Source organism: Trichoderma camerunense, assembly GCF_050948025.1.
Source record: "Trichoderma camerunense strain CBS 138272 chromosome Unknown V8C40scaffold_6, whole genome shotgun sequence".
NCBI lineage: Eukaryota > Fungi > Ascomycota > Sordariomycetes > Hypocreales > Hypocreaceae > Trichoderma > Trichoderma camerunense.
In genome coordinates, this window is record NW_028145364.1 from 1,750,555 (window position 1) to 1,765,621 (window position 15,067).

The window sequence follows — 15,067 nt, forward strand, 5'->3', positions numbered from 1 at the left end:
CTTCCTCTTTTCAGTTTATTTTGCATATTTTCAAAATATAGAATTCAAGCTCAACCTTTGCTAGCATCATGTAAATCCCAACGGTTTTCTCTTGATAATTTGCAGGGTAATCAAGAAGTCCCAAAAAGGACCGGCGGTGGATACTGGTCCCTGCCCCACTATTCTAGCCTTGCGGCAGGAAATTCTCTGATCCAAAAAGTTTAGCCGCCGCATCGCAGCATCTCGAGATTTCTCTTGCACCTCGAATCTCGAGATTTCAGGCCGCGGGATTCTTCAACATCTCCAATGCCAACATGGCGGCCGCTGACGAGGCTCCTGTCGCTAGTGGCGCGCCCACAACCGAGCGCAACGATGCAAAGCCTTCAGGCGACAACCAGAATAAGAAGCCTGACAACGGCCGTGGGAACAAGGGAAAGAAAGGCGACAGAGGCCGTGGAGAATGGAGGTGAGATTATACCAGTTTTATTCTTTTGATTAACAATTGGTGGGTTGGCCGCATTTACCAACGGCGCTGATCAGACTGTAGCCGCACAAAGGTAGACAAGCGGAAGCGCAATGACGAGTATCACGAGTACAAGCGCCGCAAGATCAGCGACATTGACAAACCCAAGGCGAACCCCTTCTCTAAGGAAGAGATTGAGGCCGAGAGCCGTCGGCCGAAGCGCAAGGTTGCCGTCATGATTGGATATGCCGGCACGGGCTACAAGGGCATGCAGCTTAATGGCGAAGAGGAGACGATTGAGCGTGACCTCTTCCGGGCCTTTATCAAGGCTGGCGCCATCTCAAAGGCCAACGCAGACGACCCGCGAAAGTCGAGTCTGGCCCGTTGCGCTCGCACAGACAAGGGCGTACACGCCGCAGGCAACGTCATCAGTCTGAAGCTGATTATTGAGGAGGATGACATTGTCGACAAGATCAACGAGGCTCTCCCGGCTCAGATCCGAGTCTGGGGTATCCAGCGAACCAACAACAGCTACAACTGCTACCAGTACTGCGACTCGCGCTGGTATGAGTACCTCATGCCTAGCTATTGTCTTCTCCCCCCGCATCCGCAGAGCTTTTTGGGCAAGAAGCTGGTTGAGATCAACAAGGAGTACGGCGCCGAAGAGGAAACGAACGCACGACTGGCCGATGTCAAGAACTTCTGGGAGGAAGTGGATGAGAAGGAGATCAAGCCCATTTTGGCCCGACTAGACCCAGAGACCAGAGCCGCTGTTTTGGAGAGCCTGCACTCCGAACAAGCCTCAGGAGAGGCGGAGACAGAGGAGACCAAAAAGGCCGACAACGAAGAGCCCGCTGAGTCTGCTGAGCCCGCTGCTGCTCAGCAAGAGACAGCCAAGGAAGAGGAAGACTATGTCATGGTCGACAAGGATCAGCCGTCTGCAGAAAACGCCGAGCCTGTCGCTACCAGCGAAGATGCCGCTGCTCAAAAGCCGACAGTCGTTCTCGAGACGGTCCAGCCCAAGCGCCGCGAGTTGGGACCCGTGGACTTTGCCCTGCGCGACATCAAGGCAGCGTACATTGGCGCTAAGCGTGCGTATCGCGTATCGCCTGAGCGCATCCAGCGACTGCAGGAAGCCCTCAACAAGTACGAGGGAACCAACAACTTCCACAACTACACCGTCCAGAAGTCACATGGTGACCCCTCATCAAAACGACACATCCGGTCGTTTGTGGTGAACCCCAAGCCCATCATCATCGGCGACACCGAGTGGCTCTCGCTCAAGGTCCACGGCCAGAGCTTCATGATGCACCAGATCCGCAAGATGGTTGGTCTGGTGACTCTGATGGTGCGGTGCGGAACCTCGCTGGACCGCATCACGGAGAGCTATGGCCCCAAGAAGATGGCTATTCCTAAGATGCCCGGTTTGGGTCTGCTGCTGGAGCGGCCCGTGTTTGAAAACTACAACAAGAGAGCAAAGGAGACGCTCGGACGGGAGGACATTGACTTTGACAAGTACAATGAGAAGCTGGAGGCTTTTAAACAGGAGCAGATTTACTCGCGCATCTTTGGCGTCGAGGAAAAGGAGAATTCGTAAGTCTACCCCCTTTCTTTGTTCATATCATGAAAGGGGGCATAATCTAACATTATCTGAATAGATTCCACAGCTTCTTCACGCAGATTGATCAGTTCAGATCGAACCACTTCCTGTGGCTGACTGCCGGAGGCATGAACGTGGCGACAATTGATAAGTCGGGCGGAAAGGACGTTGACAAGCAGCTGGGTGACGAAGATGAAGAGGATCCTGAAGGCGGAGAGGGTTAAAACAATGTAGCTATAGATTTTTAGACTCTTGTGTCTATGATTCTCATGTCCATTAAGGGCTCTTTGGCGTTTATCAATGGGATATCCTTTTTTCTTTATTTTGTGTTTCAGAGTCAAATTAGCACTCGACGATGGTTGGGTGGTATCTGTCTACACCTCTATGAACGTGAAACCCAACTCCTAAATGCAATCCCAACGCCTAGTAAACATAACACGCAAGTCTCCTGTCAATATCATCGTCCGGCACCAGTCGAGGCGGCAGCGGCAGCGGCAGCAGCAGCCGCCGCCGCAATGGTGCTCTCCATCTCCTCCCTGACCAGCGGCTGCCACGTCCCGCCATTGCTCTCCGCCAGGCTCTTCATCTTGGAAGCCTCCATCTGGTTAAGCAGCTCCGACACACGGTTGACGTCCTGATCGAGCTGCTCCTCCTTCTCTTTGCGGTCGCTGTCCTCGGTGCCGAGTGGGCCAAAGATCCAGAGCTCCTTGATTTTGCGGGAGAGGGTGAGGAATTCTTTGATGGACGTGTACTGTTCGAGAAGGTGAGCCCTCTGGCAAGGGTGATTTTGAGATGGGGAAATTTGTATGACGTGAAGGAGGGGGAGAGAAGGGGTGAACGTACCAGTCCGTCGAATTCCATTTTGATGGAGATGCCGGTGACGGCCATGGCTTCGGGGTTGGCGTTGTTGCGGTCTTGTTCTGCTTGGACGGTGGCGAGCATCATGAGGGTGCGGTAGCGGGTGAGGATGTCGGCGACGAGGCGGTTGTGGTTGTCTGTGAGGTGGATATGAGATGAGATGCAATGAGAATATGAGGCTATAGGTGTATATGCGAAGATTTATACGAGGATAAGAGATGAATGTGTCATATCAAGATGCGTAGAGTTTGAGTGACATGGTGAGGACTGGCTGTGAGTAGAGTATATAGCTAGCCAGGCATGTTCATGATGGGCAATGCATATGGAAATGATGTAAATGATACCATGGAATCATGGCCAAGTGAAGCACTGTGAAACACCGTTGAGAGGTGATGCCATATGGACGGCTTACCCATCAGATTGGACGAGGCTGGCTGCGAGCGCTCCATATTGGTCGAGGCTGCTTAGAGCAGGGCATGTAAGAGAAAAGGCTGATGATGATGAGTAATGTGTCGTATCAGAGATCAATGACAGATTCAACGTCGTTCCGGTTCTGTGCTAGGCTCGATGCCTGTCGTCTGTCGAAGTTGCTTGGACTGGAGCTCAAATGGTTTGTCGCGACGAAGCGAGTCTAGCGAAGGCTGAGGCGAGCAGAGGGTGGGGCTGGCGGTCTGGCGGCTAAGCACTCAACTGAGTTATAGTGCGTTTGGGGGGGATCCGTCGTTTAGGTTCAGTGTGGGCAGGGTTATGGCGGGGATCAATTCAAATTCTCAGCACTACTGTAGAGCGTATTCAGGGATCCAGGTCATCGGGTGTTTTGAATGCTACAATAAGCACCTAATACTCGTGGACTACATGTAATGGAAAACAACTTGAGCAATAACATATAATACCTTGAAGAAACTAGGAAACCAATTCATTATGAGAGCTCAACGCACACACCCAACTGGCCCGTCTGTTACATCAGTTGCATCCCATCAGTTGCATCCCATCAGTTGCATCCGACACAGCCAAGAGCGCTTAACCGCCCAGTCACGCAACTCGTCGACAAACTAGGTACATGTATGCGAGTCTTACCGCAAGTCCGGTAGCTGCATGTGCCAACATGAACACATCAGTCAATGTATGACTCCAAGTTGGCGGATCAATGCCCTAGTTGAAAGCAGTGCCCTGTGCCGCCTCTGCCTTGTGCCTCATTCATGGATGCGGATCCTTCTGGAGGTTGATCCATCCAGCAAATGTCGCACCCCCTGCAGCAGCTACTGTACTCGCTCGCCCCCTCCTGCTCTCTTGGCTCCCCTCTTGAATATGGCTGATGCTACCAAAAAAAGAAGAATCTGTGGCAGTGTTGCTGCATCTGCGAGGCTCTGAAGCTCCGAGGCAATACGCTTGCATCTCCCATTGATGGTTGCTCCATTACATGTATACCAGCTGTCACTATTTAGCCGCCTACATGTACTAAGGAAGTGGAACCATCTAAAGACAATAGTCAACTCTGGAGAATAAAACAACACAAATAAAAACAGTCGAAGAAAGGGCCATTATAGAGAAGAAAGTCACGGCTTGGATTCTAACAACTAAAAAGCTAAAACACGACTCAAACGACCCGAGGAGAGGAAACTTGAAATCTGACCCTCCAACAGAGCTGCCCAAAACCACAACCCAGAGCCCCAAAATCCTCCGCATCTCACTCCCTGCAACAACTTTCGCTTGTCCATCATTCAACCTTTCCTACCCCCGGCCTCAAGATAGTACATACATGTGTCGATTCGCCGAAGCCCCACAGCCTGTCCTCACCCCCATTGGCCCGTCCACAAAGCTGAAAGCCCGAGCCATCTCTTGTGTGGGCTTTTTCACGCGGCATGGAGGTCGATCCTTCGCCTAGGAATTGAAAAGCCGCCCCAGCCAGGCTTTTGTGAGTGGCTGGCCCGGCTGCTTCTCTGTATGCACGCTGATGTCGTTCCTAGGAGAAGAGAACAGGGAAATTTGTGGTTTTTTGCCAAGTGACAAATTGTACGGGGGGTGCCGTCCTATGCCGTTGTCTGGTGTGTAAGGTTGAATATAGCGTGATGGGATGGGATGGGAGGGGCCTAGGATTTGGGACCATGTTTGTCTGGCGTTTCATCTGCGAGAGCTCAGGTTTTTTTTTCCCTTTCTTCTTTTTTCTTCTTCTCTTCCTCCTCTTTAGTTGACTTTCCCTCTTTTTTGTCGTGTGTCATGTATGCGTGTAGTTGATTGGGTTTGCGTTTGGCGGTTACATCCAGCAAGATTCCCTCCTCGCTACGTTAATACCGGCATTAGCTATAGAACGCGTCTCGGAGCGTTGCATTGCTTCTGCTTCTGCTTCTGCTTCCGTCTTTATTGCTACATCTCTCATCAAAAAAGCTTCATTCTTTCCCAATGGCTGCGATAGACTCAACAGCCACTCAGGCCCCGACCAAACCGGCCCATCCCGTCGTTACCTCGTTCCCCTTTAACCCCTTGACGACCACTTTTACTCGTCCTGCGGATTGCGATGGTATCTTTGCGTCTAGTTTCCTCTCTGGCATTGACTTCTCAACGTCTTGTCTCCCAAAAGGCTTCCACACCGACGAGACATCATACTTTTCGCCTGGTCTAGTGTGCCCCACGGGCTACTACTCTGCCTGCCACGATAACATCGGCGCAAAGAGCATCACGACGGTAACATGTTGTCCGACGTTTGGGACCGACCTCTCGCTTTCGTGCGTCACAGCCAGCACGCTGGAGAGTGTCTGGTCAACACTATTTTGTACATGGATTGCAGGCGATGTTACTTCGCTCCCCATGACGGTGAGCGACAACGGCATTACGAGCACGGTGACGAGATCTTTCTCAGGACGTGAAGGCCTCAATGCTTTTGGCGTTCGAATGGTCTACCAAAAGACTGACACTCAGACGACAACAATGGCAAAATCAACAAAGTACACACCACCAACATCGTGGACAAGAACTGGGTGGTCGGCATATCCAACGAACTCTGATTCTGGCGGCTCATCAGGTGGCCTCTCTTCGGGAGCAAAGGCTGCGATAGGAGCTGGAGTTGCTGTACCGATCGTCGTCGTCGGTCTGGCCCTTGGCTTGTTTTTCTGGTGGTGGAGGAGACGGAAGCAGTACAACAAAGTGCAGATGAACCAACACACAACACCGCCTACAGAGCTTCACAGTCAATCGACGCCTAGCGAGTTGGCAAGTGGAATGATAAATAAGCCCATGTACGCCGTCGAGGTGCCTGCGCAAGAGCCTCCCGCGACTGAACTGCCGGCGCCTTTGAGGTAGCGAGGGATCTTCTGGGGACACTGTATGATTCGGAGGCGTTTCGAAACGATACCCTACGAAATAATGGATGGGAGTTTTTTCTTTTCTTTCTTCCTTTGATGAGATGGATGTCAGCGAAAGCTTTGGAGACCTGAGAGGAGTGAAAGGAAGGGCGACATTCGCGAGAGGCTGTTTGTTTGCTACAATTTCGATTCGGCATGATGCTTTGTGGAGAAGCGAAAATTAATGTTTGGCGTGAGCGCTGCAGAAATACACAATGATTGTATTTGATCCATAGGACATGCTTATAGATATCCCTTGATTTATCGGTCAAAGAGTTGTTATGAAGAGGATGAAGATGTGATGCGTGTCTAGCACCGACGACCCATAAAGCGATATGATGACACTGAATATAGCTGTTGATGTACATTTGGAAACATGATGAATGGAGCACGGAAGAAAGGTATTATAAGGTGGTTCCGAGCGAATGAGATACCGGTGCTTATGGTGAAGAGCAAGATAATGTACGCACGTGGACTCTACCTTGCTATAAAGCATTCCGTCTATCGAGAGCTTAATATAGCATGGAATACGTCATTCGACTCGCATCCTATGGGTTGTTTGTGGAATCCTTCATGGCATACATATGCAGTGTTTCCCATTGACAACGATCGTCGTCGCCAAGATCTGTTACGGAGTATACCAACTCGGACAACCTTTCAGTAAATCCCAGTTAGTATCGGCTAGCAATATTCCTTCAAAGGCACCCAGTCTTCTAGATGTTACAGAAACCGCCTCTTGTTCGGCCCCGATGTGAACCATCCCATGAGCTAACCAAACAGGGGCAAATGTTTCCAGAATAGGTCACCCAACGCCACGAGCGGCCTTTAGGAGATCTGAATCTACGTTCAGAGGTGAAAGAAGTTGAGTAAATGAGAATATATATGCGGAATACATACGGTTGGAAATTTTGGGCGCTGTTTGGGGTGGTTGGGTCTGTAACGGTCCCCATCAACCTCCTTTTATGCCAAAACTCTTAATTTATTCCCTTTTTGTTTGCAATCTTGATCAAGTGTCTTTCATTCCTAATTTTAAGTAATGGGTTCTGCGCATTGATCTCCAAATGGTATATTTCTGTTGTTTCTATGCGTTTCAAGACGAGGTCAGCTGTATTCACAGAATACAAAGGAAGGTGATTTATCGCTCACGTGCGGGTTCAACACACAAAGATACGACTTGACTGAACGAAACTTTATGAAAACAACTGTATCATTGTTGTTTCGGCTTTGTCTGTTCATCGCTTACGTGTTCATGATAGCTACATTCCCTGATTATACAAAAAGGAATAACAGATCAATAGCTGCCTCTCAAACAACCCTTCTTCGTCGTCCTCTCTCAACTCGAAATAGCATACCAAGTCACAGGTTTCACAGAAAAAGCTCCCCAAACCATAAAGTCACTCATCATGAAGTGTTTTATCAGCCTCGTTGCCCTCTATGGTGCCCTCGCAACTGCTTTGCCCAGCAACATCGAAGCCTACAATTTACTAGACATCCAAGATGCAGGGGGCGTCGGCTTATCAGACACCCACAAAGAAGGAGTTGACATGCCTAAACGTGGCATTTGCACTAACAACGCCCCGGATTGCTGCTGCCAGTGTGCTGAATCTGAAGCTTGGCCGTGTATTGGATGTCTTGGCGTAAGTAATTCTGAAGGATTAGACAATGCGTGGCTTTGACTAACGACGATGGATTATAGGTCAAGTCTTGCCCACACGGCGGAGGGACTTTTGTCTGCACTGATAATAACTGGAACGCGAATTGCTGCTGCCAGTGCGCTGAGGCTGGAGCTTGGCCTTGTTACGGATGTAAGGGTGTAAGTGATTCTAAAGGATTAGACAATGTGTGGCTTCGGCTAACGATGATGATTTATAGGAGAAGCAGTGCATAAACCTAGGCCATGTGAATTTTGATTCGAAGCCGTTAACAGTATATGGGACAAGTTAATAGTACATGTATGCTTTAACTAAGGGACAAGAGATGATGATGTTAGAGATGATGGCGTTGAGAGGGCTATTGCGAAAAAACTTGGATGGGTGGTTGACTTGCAGGATACCTGGAAGAGCACCAGTCTACCTATATCTGTCTTCATAATTCTCTTGTCCGAGAGCTATTCTCATGTAGACTACATTTCAATCATTTTCTTCTAGATAGATACTACGGTATTGATATATACACACTTGAGACTCCTTTTCATTCCTTCATTCCGCATCGCGTATTACCGACCGCCAGGGTCGTAATGGGTAGTTGTTCGCAATTTACTGGTCATTGTTCACCAAGACGTATCGGTACTTTGCCTTTCCGAGATCCATATCAACAATGGCACGGTTGGCTTCGCTCATCGGCCACTGCTCAACCCACGGCTTGATCCCCTTGTCGGCAGCAAGCTGCAGCATCTCGCGGATCTCGTGAGGTGAGCCCATGAAGCTTCCAGTCAACGATCGGCGGCCTGCGCAAATCGTTCCAGCACCAACCTTGAACTGTCCATCGTCCGGAAGACCCAACTGGCAGAAAATACCCTCCCGCTTGAGCAGGCCAATGTATTCGGTTAGGGGCATGTTGGAGCTGGAGATGGAACAGATGATGAGGTTGAGAGTTCGGGCGTGCTTCTTTGCCCATCCTTCTTCTTCGGCCGTAGCGATGTATTCGTCTGCTCCCAGAGCCAGAGCGTCCGCTCGCTTGTCCGAGCGACGAGACACGGCTACGATTCGATCGGCGCCCATGGCCTTGGCGAACAGGATGCCAAAGTGGCCCAAGCCGCCGACTCCAAGGACGCCAACCGACATGCCCTTGAGACGCTGGTCAAGAGGCCCCTCACCACGGTTTCCAAAGTGCGCAAGCGGCGAGAAGACCGTCACGCCCGCACACATCATGGGCGCGGCATGCTCGCTCGGGAGGTTGTCGGGGATCTTGAAGGCGAACTTGGCCGGGCATCGATGGAACCGAGCATAACCGCCCATGCTCTTCCCGCCAGCAGCGGTGAGATACTTGGCGCCGTATGTCGTTGTCGACCGCGGGCAGTAAACCTCGTTGCCGGATGCACAAGCCTCGCAGTCGGAGTGGTCCTCGACCGTCTGCGGCGGCTTACGGCACTGGCATGAGTCGTTTTGCGCGCCCACGCCGACCCGATCGCCGACCTTGATGCCGGTCTGGGCGGCGGCCTCCTTGCCGACTCGCACGGCCGTGCCGACAATCTCATGACCGACGACGACGGGATACGCAGTCGGACCCTAAACAGTACGAGTCTTAGCCTCAGTTCGTTCGGGGGGGTTCAATTATATGAGAGTTTTGCTTACCCAGCCAGATCGGAGCTTATGCAGATCTGTGCCACAGATGCCGCAGTGTGAGATTTTAATGTCAATGTCTGTCTCTTCCCAGGGCTTAACTTCGTACTCCTGCCAGACCATCTTTCCCTCGGCAGAGTCCTTGTCTAGGGCAACCCATCCCTCAAACTTTGTCTCGGTGGAAGCCATATTTGCGATGGGATTTCAAATTGCGATTGAGAGAAGATATGTTCTTCTACATTTACTGACGCCTTCTCTCTCTTTTCTTTTCAGCTCAGAACAGCTTGCGCGACCGAGCCCTTATATTCATTTTCAAGAGACCCTCTCCTCATTACATCATTAACTCGAAAGGGCAATTTAGGAAAGGCCAAACGGACAGCTCGGGCGGATAGTTTCCAGATAGTGCCCCGGTTTGTGGCCAATTACCAAGGCACCGCGTTGCCGATTCCGAACCCTCGACTGCCGGCAAGCGACATCATCGGCGTTAGAATCGATAGTTCTTCGGACCTAGTCTGGCATTTTCTGGGGCCAAAAGAGAGTTTCCTGCCTCTTTGGCGTCGAAGATGCGCCTCCTAGTTGCTACTGACAGAATTTGCCTCGGCTTATGTGAACAAGTACAGATTAGAATCTTTAAATGGATTGGCCCCTTGCGCCTAATTGAGAGGTGGTGTGCTTTTTAACGCCGATCGGAGCATCGTTTTTTCTTTCTTTCTGTATGAGTAAGCGGGATTAATAACCTGTTTCTGACCTGATGGGAAGAGCATTCTTTGTCATTACGGCGACACGAGCGGTAAAAGAAAACTCAGAGCTCAAATCTCCACTCTAATGTCTTGTTTATTAAACTTGAGGGATTATTGCTATTATTGTATATGTATATAAGAATCGTTGTTTTATTTTATCATGCTGCCTGTTTTGAAGACTGAACGCCAACTGCGAAAAAGCTTCAAAACCCCTCGTCTTGTCTCATACACTGCTTAGACGAACCTCCTTGGTCTTCTCTATCAAGCATCGCCATGCATACTTGTTTATGGAACACCCTTCATACATCTTTCAAGAATACAAAATAATCGGATTTAACAATACTAATTCCATCGAAGTGAGACGACCCATCGAAGTACAATGATTCCACACTCGTATCATTGCTGAAGGCATCGACTGGGAACAAAAACATCAGCCGTCATGTAAAACGGCAGATTTCACGGCAAACCTTCTTCTTTTGCTTATTCAATCTCATTTTAAGTGCTAGATTCCCGTATTTCCGCTCTTTGAATCTTCAAAGTACATGCCATTGGCGGAGGAATGTGGAGAGGCATCACGGGAAGTTCCGAGATACGACTTACAAATTTATTTCTATTTCGATAAAGCCCTTTTGCCCGCGGACATTCCGTGTGAGCTTCTTATATAATTGTTGCCATTTTCAGCGGAGGTTTCCGTTGCATCGACTACTTTAAAATGATTTGGAATTGAGGGAAGATGATGATTTCAAATGCGGCTTCACAGACCACAGGTTTCGCTCAGCGGGAATATTCAGCTGTAAAATAAGATGCCGAAATTTTACAAAGGTTTGATATTTAAATTTTTGAGACCTTTCATTCTATATGTGGCCGCGATTATTTGGATTCTCCCCTCTTATTGCAATTATACGGAAAACATCATTGGAAAGAGCCAGAAAAGCAGCCAGACAAGGAGGAGCCCATTAGAAAGGAACACATCAGAGAGGAGCCCATCAGAAAGGAGCCCATCAGAAAGGAGCCCATCAGAAAGGAGCCCATCAGAAAGGAGCCCATCAGAAAGGAGCCAGAAAGGAGCCAGAAAGGAGCCAGTCAGGCCATTTTACTCACTACAAATTGAATAAACTTGTTGAAGAAGGTCTTTGTCCTAACTCACCATCTCGATTCCAATCCCACGAAAAGCATCAAGGAGAAGAGCCAGAAAAGTAGCCAGCCAAAAAGGAGGCTGGCAGGCCATGCTTACTACGAATTGAAGAAGACTATGTAAAAGACTTTATCCTCTTTAAGAATGGAGATTAAGAAATACTGTCGAGTTGATATTATCACATGCTGGATAACGGCAACTGCGTCTTTTGGTCTACACCATTCTTCATGTTCTCTTCACTGCCGAGTTTAGCAAAACCTCCGCAATTCAGCATTGCCGGCCCTCTTGAGCAAAGGCATTGATGCAGTCATTATCAGAATATAAGAATACGAACCAGGCCCAATCTGCACACACCCCATGGATTCGTCGAGATAAAATGAACTTACATCATCATCCGGGAGCGGCCAGATATGTGGCTATTCATCGAGATTCTTACCAAGAAATCGTGAAGTGAAGTCAGTAAACGACATCATACCGCTTACTTGAGCCATGCGCTCGAACCTCGTATCCGAGCCATGTACCCCGTACTGCGAGGTGAGAACAAGAGTCATAGTGATAAACAAGAAAAAGAGGGGAAAGGGAAATAGGTAATTAGTTGCGAGATAATACATGGCGTAATCATAGTATTTGAGACACGGCAACTATTATTAGAGGGTTGCGTTAGCACATGACCTTAACTAAGTCGGTAGTGCCCGAAATTAACCTTAGTAGTTGATGTGCTCATAGTAGGTAATCGATGTGCTAATATTTCATCATTCAGAAAACTGACTACAGCCGCTATTGGTTGTGTTGTACAGTAAACACAACAGTCAAACACCTTGTCAAATCTGACGATGTCGATTGACGGTGACAGAAGAAACTAATTTGTCTGTTGACAAACAAGGATAGTCAGTACAGCCGTTGTGGCCTATTTTCAACTCAATCTGCCTGGCCTACTCCCTTAGTTGCGTTGCTAGCCTTATACCATATCCCAAAATGAAAGGAAAGTCCATTATTGGTAGGGAACATGGCCTGTTCGTCTTACATGCAGAGATAGCGCACAAGCTCTAAAACTGACACGACAAGAAGCGAGTCTTCTCAAAATAGTTGCCAAGACGCAGCTGCGATACTACGCGAGCATTGCATCTTTTTTCCTTGTCTATCGCCATAGAAAACTGGCCTGGCTTGTTGGCGGTCAGCGCACATGAGTTGATTGATTCTGTGATGGTGAAAAGTGAACCCTTGTGAAAGATCGTCAGATCGTCGGATGGCATTCAATGCTCTTCTCAACGGAGGTTGCATCACTTGAACTTTGCCACACTTTATCAAATTGATAAACTGGGTCTGTACTTGGAGTTTACAAGTGCCCTTATCGTAACAGCTAACATGCAACTCCTTGAGTCGACTTCACAGCTGCAGGCAATTTTGATGACAAGAGCAACAATCCCCAGTTCTCGGGTTGAGACTGCGCTGAGTCATGCATGTCTGAGTCCACCTCCCAGCCATAGCTTATGTATTTTTAGAACAACTTTGTTCTGTAGTGGGACGGCGATTCCTACCAAATGTCCCCCAATTTTGGGCCAGGTCCATTTGCTGCAGCTAAAAAACAGGAAAACCGCGCTTCGCCACGATGCTAACTTGGGATCAGCACTGTCACAGAATGAAACTTACACTCTAAGAAAACGGGCCGTGGCGAAAGCGGGTGGTTACAGTGGTTGGGTGGGCAAGCCTCGGCACTGGTTCTCTTTTTCCTTTTCCGTAGAAGGATAACCATGATCAGACAACAAAGATGGTGGTGTGCTGGTGTGCCTGAACAGCCCAGCCAGCCACTTTCAACCCGAAAAGGATGGACGACATGGTGGCTCAATGAGGCTCTGAGGATCGAGTCTTACGATTCGATGCGGAGCAAATCGCGATCAAATAATAAGCACCAGTCGAATACGGCGGAGCAACAAGATTTTTTGGCCCCCTTACTTGATACCATCCCATGCACGCAAATCCTGGATGGGACTTGGTGCGTGCATGCGTGCCCTATGCGCACCTGGACTGCTGCAAAGACGCCATTTGATGATCACTTGTGTGTAATTGTAGCTGGTTGCGAAAGGGTTCGCCGCCTGCCGTGTTGCATTTCCGCCGTTTCATTAGGTAACAAGCAGGACACGAGCGGGACGGGGGTGAGGGCTGAGCCGCGGTTGGTGCTTGCTTAATTGCACTTGGCATTGGCCTTTAAAGCTTGTTCTCGTGAGGAGCTACTTCAATACGGAGCACGGCTGTCATAAATTTCTTTCTTTTTCCGGGGCCAGGAAATTGACGACTGGGACACGTCTCCCAGGTTGCTACTGGATCTGACGCGGCCTCTCCTGGCCCACCAGTCCCTTGTACGGATAACTAATAGTAGCATTTTAGCACTGTAGGATTAGAATTCATTTGCTTGATCGAGTACACCGTCTTCTGTCTGGTGTGCCGAGAATAGCGGTTAAGCGTAGTAGACGCTGACGCTAAGCACTTAACTTGTCGACGTGCAAGCACGGGAGAGGCCAACAGAGACAAGGAAGCTGGGAGAAGCGGCTGCAAGTGCCGGTCGACACAAGTGAAAAGCCTGATCATGGCACGCCCTAAACAGAAGCTAAGATGGAGGAAAGGGGCCCCGTTCGGGAGGCATTGCGGCTGATGGAACCGCTCCGTTGGTTGGGTCTGACGGTGACCTCGTATTGGCCGTGTCCGGGACGGCTAGAGAAATTGCAACAACGGACTGCCTCAAAACAAAAGAACCTCCACTGCGGCTTGGTACAGTAGGGCTCTGCCAAGTGATTGACAGATGTTGGTTGCTGCGGCCGTCTCAGTTGACTGCGCAATCTCAGACTTTGGTGGTGTTGATCGAGTTTGAAAGTGGCCCTGCAGATGCGTTCGTTTGCATGCTAACAACGGCGTCCAAGGCACCACCACTTGTCTTGTCGAAACTCATGTCTGTTTCGGGGCCCCTGGTCCGTTGTGGGTGGCGCTGCATGGCTTGCATGGCATGGGAGGGTCGTCGATATGATGAGACTTCGCCTACCCAGTCATGCATTGGCTGCATGTCAGCGACTTCACATGCTTCCCCTGCCGCGTATCTGGCCCCATGAATTGCACGGCGACAGTACCTCTCGGCTCGTGCATACGGAGTACCTGATGGACAAAGATGCACATGTAAGCAACCTCCTTGAAGCCACCTGTTTCAGACGGCGGGTCTGCATGGAACCCACTGCCTTGGCCAACGAATTACACGGTCAGTAAGCAGCGCTATGGAGACGCCGACTTGCATGCGTTTGCAGAAGAAGAAACAGGGGTGCAGGGGTGGCGCAACAAGGAGCAAGAATGAGGCTCAAAGAGGGAAGAAAGCACGGGAGAGAAGGATGGAGAAGAGAGAGAGAAAGAGAGGTGGAAGAGGTGGAAGAGGTGGAGGAAGAAACATGGGACGATGTTGGTTAGAAGAAAGAGCAAGGTGGAAGAAATTGAAGCCTGAGGAAAGAAAAAAGTCTATGTACCTGACTTGTCAACCATGAAGTGGCTTACCTAACTAAAAATAAAACTGAGATGAAAAAAGCTCAAAGCCAACCGGCGTCTAAAGCACTGGAGGCGTCCATCCGGAGCTTTGAATTGACAGCACCAGCAGCGCTAAAGGCTAGGCTTGGCCTCGCTAACTTCAGGGGACCAA

The 15,067-nt window shown here is 49.5% G+C and overlaps 6 protein-coding genes across 6 annotated transcripts; 3 read left to right on the forward strand and 3 right to left on the reverse strand.

Annotated features, from left to right (window-relative positions):
- Positions 1-210: 210 nt before the first annotated feature.
- V8C40DRAFT_241817 (pseudouridine synthase PUS2) lies at positions 211-2,364 on the forward strand. Its single transcript, XM_083215100.1, has 3 exons — positions 211-445; positions 527-2,035; positions 2,101-2,364. The coding sequence occupies exons 1-3, from the start codon at positions 294-296 to the stop codon at positions 2,264-2,266; spliced, it is 1,827 nt and encodes a 608-aa protein (XP_083075166.1). The 5' UTR covers positions 211-293; the 3' UTR covers positions 2,267-2,364.
- V8C40DRAFT_196625 (mediator of RNA polymerase II transcription subunit 22) lies at positions 2,270-3,498 on the reverse strand. The gene is made up of 3 exons (XM_083211921.1): positions 3,313-3,498; positions 2,886-3,037; positions 2,270-2,793 (listed from the first exon to the last, which is right to left on the reverse strand). The coding sequence occupies exons 1-3, from the start codon at positions 3,347-3,349 to the stop codon at positions 2,500-2,502; spliced, it is 483 nt and encodes a 160-aa protein (XP_083075167.1). The 5' UTR covers positions 3,350-3,498; the 3' UTR covers positions 2,270-2,499.
- Positions 3,499-5,069: 1,571 nt separating this feature from the next.
- Positions 5,070-6,406, forward strand: V8C40DRAFT_196650 (uncharacterized protein). The gene has a single exon (XM_083211922.1). The coding sequence runs from the start codon at positions 5,301-5,303 to the stop codon at positions 6,195-6,197; it is 897 nt and encodes a 298-aa protein (XP_083075168.1). The 5' UTR covers positions 5,070-5,300; the 3' UTR covers positions 6,198-6,406.
- A 1,194-nt stretch (positions 6,407-7,600) lies between these two features.
- V8C40DRAFT_286513 (uncharacterized protein) lies at positions 7,601-8,338 on the forward strand. The gene is made up of 3 exons (XM_083222539.1): positions 7,601-7,875; positions 7,935-8,051; positions 8,111-8,338. The coding sequence occupies exons 1-3, from the start codon at positions 7,642-7,644 to the stop codon at positions 8,180-8,182; spliced, it is 423 nt and encodes a 140-aa protein (XP_083075169.1). The 5' UTR covers positions 7,601-7,641; the 3' UTR covers positions 8,183-8,338.
- V8C40DRAFT_196662 (NAD(P)-dependent alcohol dehydrogenase) lies at positions 8,172-10,164 on the reverse strand. Its single transcript, XM_083211923.1, has 2 exons — positions 9,532-10,164; positions 8,172-9,465 (listed from the first exon to the last, which is right to left on the reverse strand). The coding sequence occupies exons 1-2, from the start codon at positions 9,706-9,708 to the stop codon at positions 8,494-8,496; spliced, it is 1,149 nt and encodes a 382-aa protein (XP_083075170.1). The 5' UTR covers positions 9,709-10,164; the 3' UTR covers positions 8,172-8,493.
- Positions 10,165-11,623: 1,459 nt separating this feature from the next.
- Positions 11,624-12,837, reverse strand: V8C40DRAFT_241825 (uncharacterized protein; the record flags this gene model as incomplete). Its single annotated transcript, XM_083215101.1, has 3 exons — positions 12,614-12,837; positions 12,098-12,557; positions 11,624-12,035 (listed from the first exon to the last, which is right to left on the reverse strand). Coding segments are annotated over exons 2-3 (242 nt in total), but the record flags the coding sequence as incomplete, so codon positions are not given.
- Positions 12,838-15,067: the final 2,230 nt, after the last annotated feature.

What these genes read in the sequence shown, in the direction of transcription:
- V8C40DRAFT_286513 (XM_083222539.1), top strand. Translation starts at nt 7,642, where the DNA reads ATGAAGTGTTTTATCAGCCTCGTTGCCCTCTATGGTGCCCTCGCAACT. An exon ending in CGTGTATTGGATGTCTTGGC is followed by an intron (nt 7,876 to 7,934) that starts GTAAGTAATTCT and finishes GATGGATTATAG; the next exon opens with GTCAAGTCTTGCCCACACGG. An exon ending in CTTGTTACGGATGTAAGGGT is followed by an intron (nt 8,052 to 8,110) that starts GTAAGTGATTCT and finishes GATGATTTATAG; the next exon opens with GAGAAGCAGTGCATAAACCT.
- V8C40DRAFT_241817 (XM_083215100.1), top strand. Translation starts at nt 294, where the DNA reads ATGGCGGCCGCTGACGAGGCTCCTGTCGCTAGTGGCGCGCCCACAACC. An exon ending in AGAGGCCGTGGAGAATGGAG is followed by an intron (nt 446 to 526) that starts GTGAGATTATAC and finishes ATCAGACTGTAG; the next exon opens with CCGCACAAAGGTAGACAAGC. An exon ending in GTCGAGGAAAAGGAGAATTC is followed by an intron (nt 2,036 to 2,100) that starts GTAAGTCTACCC and finishes TTATCTGAATAG; the next exon opens with ATTCCACAGCTTCTTCACGC.
- V8C40DRAFT_196625 (XM_083211921.1), bottom strand. Translation starts at nt 3,349, where the DNA reads ATGGAGCGCTCGCAGCCAGCCTCGTCCAATCTGATGG. An exon ending in AGCCTCGTCCAATCTGATGG is followed by an intron (nt 3,038 to 3,312) that starts GTAAGCCGTCCA and finishes TCCACCTCACAG; the next exon opens with ACAACCACAACCGCCTCGTC. An exon ending in AAATGGAATTCGACGGACTG is followed by an intron (nt 2,794 to 2,885) that starts GTACGTTCACCC and finishes CTTCTCGAACAG; the next exon opens with TACACGTCCATCAAAGAATT.
- V8C40DRAFT_196662 (XM_083211923.1), bottom strand. Translation starts at nt 9,708, where the DNA reads ATGGCTTCCACCGAGACAAAGTTTGAGGGATGGGTTGCCCTAGACAAG. An exon ending in ATAAGCTCCGATCTGGCTGG is followed by an intron (nt 9,466 to 9,531) that starts GTAAGCAAAACT and finishes CGTACTGTTTAG; the next exon opens with GGTCCGACTGCGTATCCCGT.
- V8C40DRAFT_196650 (XM_083211922.1), top strand. Translation starts at nt 5,301, where the DNA reads ATGGCTGCGATAGACTCAACAGCCACTCAGGCCCCGACCAAACCGGCC.